Source organism: Rhinocladiella mackenziei (assembly GCF_000835555.1).
Source record: "Rhinocladiella mackenziei CBS 650.93 unplaced genomic scaffold supercont1.10, whole genome shotgun sequence".
NCBI classification, from domain to species: Eukaryota; Fungi; Ascomycota; class Eurotiomycetes; order Chaetothyriales; family Herpotrichiellaceae; genus Rhinocladiella; species Rhinocladiella mackenziei.
The window spans coordinates 896,951-911,267 of NW_013550595.1; the positions used below are offsets into that span (position 1 = coordinate 896,951).

General features: G+C 48.0%; 4 protein-coding genes and 1 non-coding gene across 5 annotated transcripts; 2 read left to right on the plus strand and 3 right to left on the minus strand.

Moving 5' to 3' along the window:
* Nucleotides 1–363: 363 nt before the first annotated feature.
* On the minus strand, nt 364–4,638 carry Z518_11000 (uncharacterized protein; the record flags this gene model as incomplete). The annotated part of the gene is made up of 6 exons (XM_013411509.1): nt 364–425; nt 477–1,092; nt 1,166–3,110; nt 3,159–3,233; nt 3,331–3,712; nt 3,870–4,638. 6 exons carry the CDS (start codon nt 4,636–4,638, stop codon nt 364–366), a joined length of 3,849 nt encoding a protein of 1,282 aa, XP_013266963.1.
* A 757-nt stretch (nt 4,639–5,395) lies between these two features.
* Z518_11001 (cyanate hydratase) lies at nt 5,396–5,978 on the plus strand (the record flags this gene model as incomplete). The annotated part of the gene is made up of 3 exons (XM_013411510.1): nt 5,396–5,416; nt 5,466–5,879; nt 5,931–5,978. 3 exons carry the CDS (start codon nt 5,396–5,398, stop codon nt 5,976–5,978), a joined length of 483 nt encoding a protein of 160 aa, XP_013266964.1.
* Nucleotides 5,979–7,363: 1,385 nt separating this feature from the next.
* Nucleotides 7,364–7,453, minus strand: Z518_11002. Its single transcript has one exon. It is a non-coding gene; the product is annotated as a tRNA-Ser (tRNA).
* A 988-nt stretch (nt 7,454–8,441) lies between these two features.
* Nucleotides 8,442–9,368, minus strand: Z518_11003 (uncharacterized protein; the record flags this gene model as incomplete). The annotated part of the gene is made up of 3 exons (XM_013411511.1): nt 8,442–9,053; nt 9,109–9,279; nt 9,333–9,368. The coding sequence occupies 3 exons, from the start codon at nt 9,366–9,368 to the stop codon at nt 8,442–8,444; spliced, it is 819 nt and encodes a 272-aa protein (XP_013266965.1).
* Nucleotides 9,369–10,423: 1,055 nt separating this feature from the next.
* On the plus strand, nt 10,424–12,467 carry Z518_11004 (uncharacterized protein; the record flags this gene model as incomplete). Its single annotated transcript, XM_013411512.1, has 7 exons — nt 10,424–10,529; nt 10,579–11,338; nt 11,388–11,478; nt 11,523–11,612; nt 11,663–11,757; nt 11,809–12,111; nt 12,170–12,467. The coding sequence occupies 7 exons, from the start codon at nt 10,424–10,426 to the stop codon at nt 12,465–12,467; spliced, it is 1,743 nt and encodes a 580-aa protein (XP_013266966.1).
* Between the last annotated feature and the right edge of the window lie 1,850 nt (nt 12,468–14,317).

The following is a 14,317-nucleotide window of genomic DNA, read 5'->3' on the forward strand; positions in this document are numbered from 1 at the left end:
TCTTAAGGTAGGGAAAGATCCCGGTTGGGTTTAGGCGGCTTTCTGGCGGCACACATGAATCGAGAATTCTTAATCAACTATTTGACAGCCATTGAGCGTGTGCTGTCACAACAGGCAACAATGTTTAGAAGGCGAAAGAAAGATGAGGGCGAACTGCAGAACCAAAGATAAATTGAGATGGACGAGGGCGCAGACGAAGGCGGGGGACAAGAAATACTCCACACTACTACAGTCAATGCAGAAGCGGTGAACTACTCTATAGAAGCCGTGTGCTATTGACCCGACAGACGATGAGAGACGATAAAGGCGATACGCAAAGTGTGTTCGTGGTCATTCAGTCATAAGCACACATCCATTCGTCGCTCAAGTGTAGAGCTCTTCTGTCAGTGCATTCAAAGTCAGTCCTTCTTTGGCAATGTCTTCATCTGCAATCCAAGTTAGTTCATATCATACGATAAGCTGGAAATTTTGCTCACTTTGGAGAAAGCACAATGGCATTTCGACCAGAGTACCCTTGACTTTGCTCAACAATTCCTTGAGTTCTTGCGCTCCGCCTGGGAAATCCGATCGAATTACATGTCCATACTCGACCTTTGGCGGCAATTTATTCGCTTCCTTTTCTCCAGCCTTGGGATCAGGACCACGGTAGAAGTACTCATAGAACTCCTTGTAATCTGCCCAGGTGTTGACATAATCATCTGGAATGGCTCGGAATGCCTTTCTGAACACTTCGGTATTGGTTCTCGCTCGAGTATTCCACAGGCTTTGGAATGCATCGCTCAGAGGATCTGCAACGATATTATCCTCCGGAGTGTTCCAATCATACACGTTGGGTACTCCGACTGGCTCGAAATTCGGGTCAGGCCGTCGCATGTCCTGGGGTCGGATCAAACCCAGATGTTTTCGGAACAATTGTCGTCTCAGAGATGCTGCGAATTGGCTGGCTTGCCATGGTTGACCTGCCATATAACTCTGAACAGGTGTGGGATCGTTGACCAAAATTGCCATTTCACTATCGTGTGAACCGAGCTGACTTCGATCATTCAAATTGGCCGAACCACAGATAACGATCCGATCATCGGCAATGAGGCACTGGGAAACTTAGTCGGATAAAAAAAGGGGGGGGGGGGGGGGGGGGGCGCAATATTAGTGGCATAAAACTCACCTTGGAATGGACGTACAGCTCTTCGCTGACGAATGCATCCAATTCCGCCTCGGGCGGACCATCCCACGGAACCGTACGAATGTCTTGTCCTCCAAGCATGTAACACTCTGAAACACTGTCCCAACGGGCACCTCGGGGCATTGTCACATTCTGGGCAGTTGATTGATATTGCTGATACTGTGGAGCTTGCGATATCTGTGATGCACCGGTCCTCTCTCCGTATAGTCCGTATCCGGCTCCAACCACATCGTCGTGTTGTTTGCGGGCATCTTCATATCTCACACCGCTCTGCTGTTCTATTTGCGTCATGGCATGGCTGCAGTTGATTCTATCGTAACTTCTGAGGTTGTAGAAGCGAATGTAGTCCATGGGATTGTACCCAGCCTGCGCGATCTTCTCCATTATGGAATAGCCACCCCGATTGATGCTAAAATATTGGAATTCCATGATGGCTCGAGTTCCCAGTGAAGCATCATCTCGTAGATCGCCTGCAAACGCTGGTACTGCTGGAATGACGACGATTATTTTGTATTTCTCACCATTCCTGGCAGCTCGAAGAATCCGCTCAACAATGGCTTGACCGATCAAATTTTTGACAGGTTTCTGTTGATCCCCCGTGGCAGTGATGAAGAATTGGTTTTCAATGTAGACAAAATGCAGGCTATTTCGAATGACATCGATGTACGCATTCTGAATAGAATGCTCGAGAGGGGTTCCATTGCTCCATGTTGTACAGCTTCGAAGAATCTGGCAGGTCATTACAGGACGGGGTTGATTGTATGGACGCCCATAATGATCTGTACCACCCATGTACTTGCCTTGAATGTGGTGGACTCTGTCTCCAACACCGCTTGAGACGATGTTACCAATTGAAGAGAGTTCTTGGCCGATCCTTCGGCCCTCCTCGCGGTATTGGTCCATTCTCCCATGAAGACCTCTCTCACTGCCCAAACCTCTTTCATTCTCGTTACCATACCCGTAGTCGTCGAAGTCTCGTGTTTGGTTGGTACCGGGCTGATCATGCACATGGTGTTGATATGTTTGACTCGGTTGTTGTTGAGAAGGGAGTTCTACAGACCCTTGAGTGTAGGGTGCATAGCTTGGATTCGGATTGGGTGACTGTTGATATGCAGAGAAGCTTTGTGAAGGTCCGGGAGATGGCTGAGGAGGAGGTCCAGGAGGCGGAGGAGGAAAGTTCTGCTGGAATGAAGGGTTTGGTGGTTGGCCGTAACCACCGGCTGTGGTCGTGGGTTGATGTTGCGCGCCCGGTGGCGAACTCGAAACTGGTGGGTATTGGCCTGACACGGCCGGGGGTTGACTCTCAGGTCCTTGAATATGGGGACTAGAAACTGGACCATAACCGCCACCCTGAGGCTGAGGTTGAGTTCCTTGCATCGAGGGACTAGAAACCTGGCCGTAGATCCCTGGCTGAGGTTGAGGTTGAGTTCCTTGCATCGGGAGATTAGAGACTGGACCGTAACCACCTAATGGGGGTTGCGCTTGAGTACCCTGCACTGAGGCGCTCGTTCCGGGACCATAAGACCCTTGAGGGCGTTCAGGCTGAGATTGTGTACCTTGTGCTGGAGGATTCTGAGACCCACCATAAGGGCCAGCTGTTCCTGGTTGATGGTGATACGGTTCTGCTGTTGGAGTATGTGGTCTGCTAGTGGTGTGCCAGGCTGGTGGAGTATACGGTTGACTACCTGGTGGTGGAAGGAACGCACCTCCTTGTACTGGAGGTTGAAGGTATCCTTGTGACTGCGGTCTGGACTGTGGACGTTGTCCAGGACCAGATACGGGATGTGAGAAGTCGTCGAGGAGTCTGTAATAACGTTGATCTTTTCGAACATCGTATTTCTCATCATAGATGAAATTCCATCGATCGATGAAGTGGTGACGAAGATCCTGCACACAGGAACCCTGCAAACTCAACGCAATGTCAGACCTAGTGATTGTTAACAGTCGGCTTGCATGCGATACATTGCATACTGACCATCCCATTCTAGAGCTCTTAGTCCTGTCGAGTTTGTTCTGGAATGGATTCGCGACGTCACTGAAATCCATGATTCTGTGTCGTTCCATTAGGATCAAAGATTTTCAACGGGAACTTGTTTGGGGAAGCATTTTCAACCACCCATAAATCACATAGCAAAAGGGTTACTCACCGAGCGTTGTTGAAGTCTTGTCCTGGAAATACTATGTCGTTGATATTCGTGGGATGTGCATCAGCGATGGCATGTTGATTGGTATCCCATCTACCGAAGCAAAGATCCAACCCGCCCATGAACGCAATTCTGTCATCAATTACGCATAATTTTTCGTGATGTGCCCAATACAGGATCACGTCATCGCTCAGGCCGTAGATTCCTTTCAGAGCATCCGCACCAAGTTTCGAGACCCCGGCAGCATCAAGTTTCAGACCCTGAAATGAAGATATCAAAGACGATTGGCTAGTTTGAGCGTCGGGAAGATGGTCTGGATGACGGAAAACAGCAATGTTAGGATGTAGTTTCTCGAGCTCATGTTTAGTATGAGCCGAAGACAAAGCTAGAAGAGGAACAATTAGTGAGCCTCTGCCTCAGTATAGCTAAACGATGTTCCTGTCCCTTATAGTCCAAGAGCGACCAAAAAAGAGGCGAAGGCGCCCACAGACGACGGGAGAAGAGAGTGAAGTAGTTGATAACAAGAGGTGAAAGGTACGCACTCAAAGCTTGTGTCACTTCTTTGTAGACGATGATTTTGACTTTGACGCCCCGCTGGGCGGCTCTTTGCAGAATTCGGTCGAGTCTCCATTGCTCATTCTGTGAAGGTGGTCGACGCAGATAGAGCTCGGGTGATAACCACCAGTCTAGGATCCAGATGGCGCGCTTTGCTCCCTCCAGTGCTTGACTGATTGCCCAAAAGTAACCACATCCATCGACATACCATTTGACATCGTTGCCCGGCTTTTCGGATGCGAAGCTGTCATAACGGTTTGGGCCTTGAGGAAGATTAGGTGAAGGTGGCCTATTTGAGAAGCCGGCAAAGCCACTTTGCCCTGGAGGTGGGTGTGAATACTGTGACGGTGGTCTGTTGTCTGGCCCCAGCAAGTTGGCAACATCAGAACCAATGTTGTGAATGGTGCTTTGTAGCCCGCCCAGGAGTTTCGAGGCTATATCTGGTTTTCCTTGGGGCTGTTGGGTAGGCGGACCTCCCGGATAGGCTGGTTGACCTGTTTGAGGATAGCCAGTAGTTTGGGCCGACTGACCATAGTACTGCTGAGAGGAGCCTGAGCCGCCAGAGCCATAGCTTTGGGATGGAGAGGAAGGCGTCTTGTACTTGTCATATCCAGACTTGAACTTTCGAAAGGTATCTCCCAGAAGTGATCGATCACTGCCATCTTGACCAACACCACCACCTCCTCCTCCTCGAGACCGAGAATAGTCATCTCCGTAAGCGAGTTCGTCGTCTTCTGGCCGCTGCTGGGAGGACATGTTGGCGCTGGTTGGGATCTGGGATGGTGAGTTTGCGAGTTGTCGTAGGTCTCGGTGCATCGACCGGCCAGAGACTGACTGTACAATTGGAGTCAGAGGTGACCGACGGTGGGAAGGAACATAGTTCAACTAAGTGAAGACACAGGATGGATGATGGCAGATGTTTGAAGTTTCATCCTGGGGCTGTCGAGTATTGCACGCCAAGCTCCGTGCCGCAGATTTGTCGCTGGGTCCCCTAAAACGCCTCCAGATCGTTCGAGCTGCGCCTCATTGCACCCCGCCATCCTACAAAATTGCCATCCCTCGACTACAGGAAAAGTCACTCTCAACCTCCCCAAGATTGCTATCAACAGCAAGTGCTCTCCGAGCATTGGCACAAGTACGATGTTGTCCTCTAGCCACCTGCATCCCGCTAAATCTGCCTGCACCGATCGATCTATGTTTGTCGGACCGTGGGCGATGGCTGTTGGGTGATTGTAACAGATCCCCTTCGCCGAAAGAGCCTGATGCAATCATGCGGGGGCACATCTCAGTCCCCCTCCACCAAGATGGATAACATACAAATACTGACAAGTGCACATCTCCACGGTACTTGGAATTGGTTGGCTATATATATTGCCGTCCATTGCATCCAACATGACTTCCCATCTGCGTCCTTTACACCGTCTCACGGGTACAGCTATAAATTCGAGGACCCAGACGGCTTTCCGTTACTACAAAAGCAACCCCGTTGTAGCTCAGTCGATCGGCGTCCAACATGTCTCTTGCGACTCTCGATGTACACTTCACCACCTGAATATTCTAAAGATAACAGCTAATATGGTCAGACATCACAACATCCTAACCTGCGCACCTCATCCGTGACCTTGTTCGAGGCAAAAGCGAAGAAACAGGTAACTTTCGAGGCGATTGCGAAAGAGATTGGTCGAGATGAGGTTGCGGTTGCTGCCTTATTCTATGGACAAGCAAAAGCCTCTCCTGAAGATATCAAAAAGTTGTCAGACTACTTGGATATTGATCATGCTACTCTCGAGTCGCAGATGAGCGGTTTCCCAGATCGAGGAAAAAGTGTGGAAATGCCTCCAAAAGAACCTTTGATCTACCGGTTGTATGAGATTGTGCAAAACTACGGATACGCCTACAAGGCTGTTTTGAATGAAAAGTTTGGCGATGGTATCATGAGTGCAATTTCATTCTCCACACATGTTGAGAAAGAGATTGACAAAGATGGAAACGCTTGGGTAAAGTCGTGTCGTTTTCACAAGCACGATATCAAGGCTAACTTGATCCAGGTCAATATTCATCTTCGGGGTAAATGGTTGCCTTTTAGCCGATTCTAGAATTGGATTCAGAATATAACGAGAGAATCCCTCCCGACGGCGAACGAAGATACCTGTTCTACAATGGTGCCTGAAATCCCATTCCACCAAGAAGTCTTCCTGGGTCCGAGTTTGGACTGGCTGCATTTCGATTTCTTTATCTTCTTTCCAGTCAAAGGCCGGCTTTAAACTTCTTTCCTATTTGCAGCCTTTTCTGGTCCCACTCAGGTTGCTTTGTGCAGGGATAACAGGACTACGCCCAGTGGCAAAAATACTAAGGCTTGCCCATTTTACTCGGCCTCATCGAGATGTCCACTTCCTTTGTCCGCCAACAACTTTCCATCCACAGGAATGACTCAATCAAGCTCCTTTCTTCGGTCCTTTGAATTTCATCTTTGTTGCATCATGACGAGATATATAAATACCCAGTTCTACTTTCCTGTGCCGCGTTCCCCTCCTGCAACGACACTTTCATTAAAAAACCAACTACAATACGCTCTTTCTCACACTCAATTATAACATCCAAAAGCCACCAAACCCCAAAATGTCTTATGAAGGATATCTCTGCGTCGTCCAGAAGAAGCGCCGTGGTGTTCAGAAAAGCTATGAGGGCTACCTCTGCACTGCCCGAAAACAGGCTCGTGGCAACCAGAAGAGCTACGAAGGATATCTCTGTACCGTGCAGCGCAAGTAAAGTACGTCCAGAATGGTCTCTGTATAGAGTCGTCTGTGCTAATAGGAAGAATAGCAAAAACACTCTCGTATCATGCTCCAGGCGCCGGCGCCTGACAAAGTCATTTACAATATGCCCTCGTGGCATCTCCGTTGAATCCACCACTGCTTCCCTAGCTGGGACATTCCTCGCGGACGATCTTGGGATATATGGCATTGCTTTGGAATTTTTGATTATTCCTGGAGCACAGCACAGAAACCTGTGTTTTGAGTATTTTTTTCGTCTCCTTCAATTCATTCGAACACACATGATGGTCTTGGGACACATCCATGTCATAAGAGCATTGGTGTTTCCAATTTTCCCAGCATAGTTTAGACCTGAAATGGCAATAGGAGCCGTCTAATCGAGAATACATGGTTCTCCTTCAGATTCCAGATGTCAATTACTATCTTACCTATCCGGTGGGTGGACACATCGGCCCATGATATATATGTAGAATAAATATCACTCTCTTCGGTTCTCAAGTCCTGGCTTTCCTCCTACGTTCTCCACATAACACCCCAAATTACTCCGCCCCCTACCCTTTTTGCAGCCCCACACAATCCTCTCTTGCTCTCAGGCACATCATCAAAAAGAGACAGATGAAGGGGAGAGAGGGAAAAAAAAAAAAAAAAAAAAAAAAAAAAAAGAAAAAAGGGAAAATGAAAAGCAGGAATACACAATTCGGATACGTCGACAACAACAGGATTTGAACCTGTGCGGGCGAACCCAACAGATTTCGGTGTGTTCGAGTCTGTCGCCTTAACCACTCGGCCATGTTGTCCTCGAATCGAATTCGACACTATTTCGAGTTCGATTTTTAGAGGAATCAATTCATAAAATGAAATGTGCGAGACACACGCAAGCGCAATTTCTTCGGCGAATCAGTTGCGCAGTGAAGTATACACCCCAGATACGCATTAGTGACATCGGGTATGCTCCCAAATCTGCATCATACTGTAACAACCTGAAGCGAGCAATCAAAGTTTTGACGCCTTGCTAAATCTTACTCTGCAGCGAATGATAATACTGGGCCAGAGACGAAGACAATGAGACAGTGGCCGAGCAAAGTGAAGCTGCCCTTTACATATGTACCTAGCTCACACGACCTTACCTAGGGCACGGAGGTACCCAATACACATGTACCTGCTATTAAAATTTCTCCAACTCCCGCCAAAACTCGGGGTTGTGTTGCTGGGCCGTCTGGACTGGTCTTGCGCATTGGAGGTCGACAAATTGGGCACTAAGTATGTGGATTTGGGGAGGAAGGTGGCTGAGAACTTGGATTAAAGCTTGCCGCTCATCTCATCGAGTTTCAGTCTCCGGTGTGCGGTTTGCTATGGGCGTCTTGTCACTCACCAGGATCTTGTGAAAGGTCACGTCTGGATGAGGACTTTTGAGTGGGTCGCTTCGTTTTGCGGACGTAAAGATGTCGCGTGAGCATGGCAAACGACTCCAAAGGAAACGGCCGAGATTCTTCAGACTTTCGGTTCATTTATTGATGTCACGGTACATCAGTAGCGAAGATCGAGTTTCAGAAGTCGAACAGGGATCTGCCTTGTCCAATGTCAAACTCACATGGCACAACGTGAAGAACTCGTGCCCCACATTCCATGTCGTATAGAGGTTGGGATATGGGAGAATCATGCCAGTGGGCCACACAGCGCAGCTTGCAACGCAGCAGAAAGCGTTGTCTTGTTGAAATTCAGTTCAACGAAGTCATAGTATTAGATGTTCTGAAACCGGTATTGAGGATATCGTCCCGACGGTCTTCAAGTCTTATTCTTCTTCTGCTTCTTGCTAGGCTGATCATTCTGTGTTCCAGTGCCAGTGGATTCCGCATTTGGTCTCTTACTGCTCTGATTTTGCCGTATTTCCAGAGTCTTTGACGACGCCTTGTTGTCGTGCCTTTGCTTTCGCTTCTTGTTCTTTGGCCCTTTGACTCCATTACTGATCGAGGAATCGCTCTGTCTCTTCCGCTTTTTGTCCTGCTTGGCTTTCTTCCGTTCTTCTTTCGCTTGAAGTCTTGCTTCCACTCCGCGTAGGAATGAATCATCTGCACCCGAATCTTGTTCTGGACCCTGATCGCTTGGTTTTAATTTCTTCTTTTTCTTCTTGGGCGAGTCATGAGAAGCGCCGTTAACGTAGCTCAATTGCACTTGAGGTTCGTCGCCCTTGCGTTTGGATTGATTCTTCGATTTGTCTCCACTTTTGGAGTTGTCACGGAAAAGTTGTTCGATTGGAGTAGGATTTGTGTCAACGGTGAAGAGGCCGCTGGGATCTAACGCTGGTGTGGCTGGGACATGCGGTCTGGGCGGAGGGACATTATGTGGAGGAGAGCTCGTGGCCTCGAATATGATTTCCTCTCGTTTGGTGGCTTCTCTCTGATACGCATACATGTCAGTTCCATAGAGTCATATTGCATACCTGTCAGCATACCACTGATTCGGTTGATTCTTTGAATGTAGCAATCAGACTCTCAGTATGAGCCAAGCGGGCTTGTACCAGCTCTTGGGCAGGACTTATGTCGGCACAGCTTTGACACATTTCTGCCAGAAGGGAGGCATGAGTATCGAGCAGCGAGACAATTGACTTGTGTTGATCAAAAAACTGCGGACGGTGTCAGTACTGCCGTAAGAGAGTGCACCAGGTCGTTCACCTACCTTTTGCCATAGTGACTCTGCAGCGTCTGCAGCCATGGCGCCTATCCGCCTCTTTAGCCAGACAATACACTATCACCAACGCTCACACCTGTGCTGAACCGAGTTCGATATTCGCAATTTCGAAAATTCGGAGTCGAGACAAGGCTGTTCTCCGGGTGGAGTTGGGTTGAAGGTGATTCGCCGTACTAGATGCAGCGGAGCCGTCAACTTTTTGATCAACAAAACTTGACTTCATTCAAGCCTTAACTCCTACTGCCTGGCCGGTGTTTACCAGCCTAAATACTCGTGAAAGTGTTGAAAATCTATTCAAGATAGAAGCTCAGCTGCTCACACATTCAGCGGGGCTCTGCAGACATGGTATTGCGATGAGATGTGCTTTGAGAGCAAATGAAGAGATCATTGGCACAGACACAACTACCAAAGGCGTATGCCTCGATATTGCTACTCTACATGATCCAGAGTAGAGGTTTTGAATCAGAATCTCTTCCATTCTTCGCTGCTGGCTGTCAATCCGGGGCAGATAATCATTTCTGTCTGGTCCCTATGTTCGCGAGTTTTGGGTGGATATGGCAGAATCTAAGTGCTGTCTCTATTGATGGCACGAAGCATTGAGCATCGTCCCAAAAGGTGTTGAGTGGACATCGTTATTGCCAATGTCGACTGATTCTAGTTGGTTTTTTCCTACTGCCGTCGCTCTTGCCATTGAACAGATGCAGCTCCCTCCAAGCAAGGGTCTCCTCTTCCTCTCCTTTATCCTCTTCTCCTTCTGTCTCTCTTTTCTTCTCATTGCAACTCACTTAATACCCAACTACGACTTTGCTTCAACGCCTGCTGTTAGCACCTCCTCACCCTTATCCTGTATCCTGCTCTGCATCTCGGCTTTCTCATTGTACGATCCCCATTGTTGCCCCATTCATTGAGTCCGCCCCAACTTCTCCCATCAGGCCCTCGGGAAAAAAGCTTGAACCATCGCTGGAAGCTACTCTTTTGGCAACCGAACTCTAGGCAGGTCGACCCAGAGCCCTTCATTCCCTTGACCTTCGCACGATTTCTCCTTGTTCAAGCCTACTGATATAAGAGACCCAGAGACCATGTCTGACAAGCCTACGAGTCAAACCGCCCCGAGCACTACGCTCACTGGATATCCCCAGAATCGAATTTCATGCAGTGAAACAGGCTATCAACACTTCAACGGAGGTGAGAGATGGACTCGAATATGCAATAAACACTTGCTGATGGCTCTCAGGTTTGAACTTGCCTGGTCCAAACCCACCTGCCAACATGCAGAATCTCAAAGCAACTCTTCCAGCATGTGCTCCTGTCGAAAATAGTATGGGTGCAACCAATATACAAGGGTACAACAGCCCTCTCGTTGTTCTGCCATCGGGCCAGACGGTCCCACTCAACAACTTCTATGGTCAAAGCCAAACCTCAACAACAGATGCTGCTCCTCAACTTCCATACATCCTAACCGGAGTATTCCCAAACTTCATTGGCAACACCAATACGGCTGGAGCTGCCCTCCCAGGCTATGGTTGGCCCTATGGAATGACATCCAACGTTGCTAGATTTGATCCTGCTCGTCGAGGCTCTTGGTCTTCCAACGAAGAGAATGCTCCCAACAACCAAGCCACTGCCCTCCAAGGCCAATCGGACTACTATCCATGTTTCCCATACTTGTCAACAGCTACCAACAGTCAACACTACAACGCTGGTCCCATTCAGCCAATGAAGTGTCAAGACAACAAGTCATACGAAATGGTTAACGTTGACGAGCTGATCTCTCGTGATCCACCAATTCCTCATGCAGTTCCTGCTCTCTGGACCAATCAAGAAGAACTCAGTCTTGCAAAATGTCTTCAAAACCCCGAGGGTATTACCAATGTCTACATTCGTGGCTTTATGCCGGATACCACGGATGAGGATCTTGGGCGTTGGGCATCTCGCTTCGGTAAAATCGAATCTTGCAAGGTCATCATTGAGCAGGACACTAGAAAATGCAAAGGGTATGTTGAATGCCATGTCGATTGCGACTCCACCGTTAACAACTTTCAGCTTTGGCTTCGTCATGTACTGCTCTCCCGCTGCTGCAGAAAACTGTATCAGAGGTTTCTTTCACCTTGGTTTCCAAGCAAGCTATGCTCAGGTGCGTAGACCGCTCATTGATGTAAACTCATCTAAGGCTTCTAGAAATCTCGCAACTCTCGTCTTAAGGACCTCGAAGACAAAAACTCCACCAACATCTACTGCACCGGAGTTCCTATCGATTGGAATGAATCGGTCTGTCATCCCCATGCCCTCACAATATACCTGTCGCTGACATCTCCAAGGACTTGGCCAAACACTTCTTGCTATACTATGCCGTCTCTACCAAGATTTGCCGTGATGCATCCTCAGGGGTCAGCAAAGAGGTTGGCTTTGTCAGGTACATATCCCAGTCCAGAGACCTTTGATGGCCATTTGCTGACATGCACAGATTCGAAACTCGTGAAATTGCTGAGCGTGTCATCAAAGAGTTCCATTCTGTCCTCGCGGAACATGACGGTGTCAAGCTATTCCTCCGATTCGCTGACAGCAAAGCGCAAAAGCAACTCAAACAACAGAGTCAAGAACGTCGCAACTGGCGCAGTTGCGAGTACTGTTACTCAGTTGAGCACACCCCATCACCAACATTGACTCGACTTCAAAACATGAATAATCACGTCAGTCCCAATGGAAGCTACCAGTCCCCTGCCGGAACTAGCAATGCTTTCACCCCGGCGACGTCAGTCTCTCCGGCGTAAGTTCTTACTCTACTACTTAACATTACCCTTCGGTTCTAACCTTACGTTTTACAGAGAATTGCCTGGTGTCAACAAGGCCGCGAACATGGTTCGCAGCTCGGCTGGGCCAATGCATGGCGGACTCCAATCAAACACCAACACCACGACCGTTCGCACCAATGTTCCAGTCACGGCAGCTTCTCGTCCATACACTGAGGTTCCTCCAAAGACCGCTGCTAGCGTTCCCATTGTTCCAGAACCTAGTGACGCAACCAAGAAGACCATAACTCCAAGTCCCGAGAAAGTTACCATCCGACTTGAACCCGCCAGCGGTAAAGAGAACTTTACCGGCCCCTCGCAGTCCTGCAAGTGAATCAACCACGCAAAGGCCCACCGAGAACATCTTCCCGCTTCCAATTATTTTTGGTGTGCATCCTGTTCTTGGTTTGCTGGTACCCCATATTGTTCCCTTTTGTTCACTCTTACTTTGAACATGTGCAATCACCTACTGAAGTATGAGTTTTTTTGCCAACACAGATTCAGAATTGAAAAGAGTCGACATCCATCAGCCGCGTACGAGAAGACATCTGTACTTGTTGCATCGATGAAAAGGATAATATGAGTAGGAATTCCGTTGATATGAGAGGAGGAAGACAAAAAGTTGAAGCCATTATGTAATTGAAGGTTCATTGCTAGTTGAGCATCTCATATCTTGAAAGGGAAAAATTCCGATATTGTATCAATGTTTAACATAGAGGCATGATTCCCTCCATATCTTTTGTTCCAAATTCGGATCAGTGAGTATTTTTTGCAGTACGCTATTAGTACATTTGTAACATCGCTCTACACGTACGTGTGGCGGTAAACTCACTTCCCTATTTATTCATTGAACTTTTCTGCATGCTCGAGCAATGCTCCTACTTTCCTCTGCTCCTTGCTTGTTACTAGCTGCTGCGCCGACTCAGCGGTTTCGGCGTTGGGCCCTTCTTTCTTCTGTCGTTCGAAGATCGCACCGCTTCCTTGACTTGGCGTGTTTGTTCTGCTTGTCTCAGAGGCCGGATCGGGCTGCGACAAAAAGCTGAAAAAGGGGTCTGACGGAGATGAAAGCTTGCTCCTCGAGCTCGAAGGCGGGTATGGAGAACTGGAGATCTCTTTTTCGGCAGAATGACTGTCCATATCACCTCCAATGGATTTTCAATTTCACTCGCTAGTTTTATCAAGGGAATCGTCACTTGTTGCTTCCCGCGCTTCTGGGCTGCTATAAACATGTGTTGAAGTCGAGCTCTAGCGGATTTATAAACCACAAGTGTCCTCATGCCGTCCAGGTTTTGCTTGATGTAATGTTTAGCCTTGTCAACCACCAGCACCCAGAAATCTCTGTGGAAATGAAAATGTATTTTAAGTAGAATCACTATTACCGCAGTCAGTGGGGCGTGCCATTCGAGCCCAGCAAACTCCAGGCTGCCATGTCAGACTAATGATTGCTTCAGGTAAATTTTCAACAAGCGCTATCTTCATGGGTCATGTCGTCATGAACTTGAAAGGCCCGTCAAAGCCTTGGTAAGGCAAGAGACTTCTCACTGGATCAATGGCTTCAAGGTCATTTTTCCGAGTATGAGTTTGTTGCTTCTGTCCCGATATGAGAATGCTGGAACCAGAGAGGTTGTAGTTGGATGCGTCGATTGTGGCTGTCATCGCAGATATAAGTTGTGAAAATATTCCCATGTTTGCCCGGCTGTCCCCCACACATATTTAAGATGTTCAGCCTCGGAAGAACCATGAAAGTATAATATCGTGGTGGCTGATTCATGATTCCTGCAGCTGATCGACTTTTGAACTCGGCCTTTCCGCAATTTCGGACGTGGAGATGGTGGAATTAGACAAGGCTGAAGAGTCAGGGGCCAGAGGCCGCCTGAACTAAGACAACCATGTTGCTTTTACGGCGGCAAAAATATTATGTTCCGTGGATAACTCTGGCACGTAGTTGAGACATGGCCAAGACGTATATACTGCGGTAGAAACTCTGCGAAAATCTAGAAGACGCATGTTCATGATCCAAGAAGAAAGGTCCTTGCACATCCACATCAGAATTTCATTTTCAGAACATCTGCGTTACCTGCTACTAAGGGCGGATGAAAGGATTTACATCTTAGCTTATATACAATGAGCTTCAGAGTATCTCTTGTTCGCTTTATCTTTTCTTTTCTTAATTTTTTTTTTTTT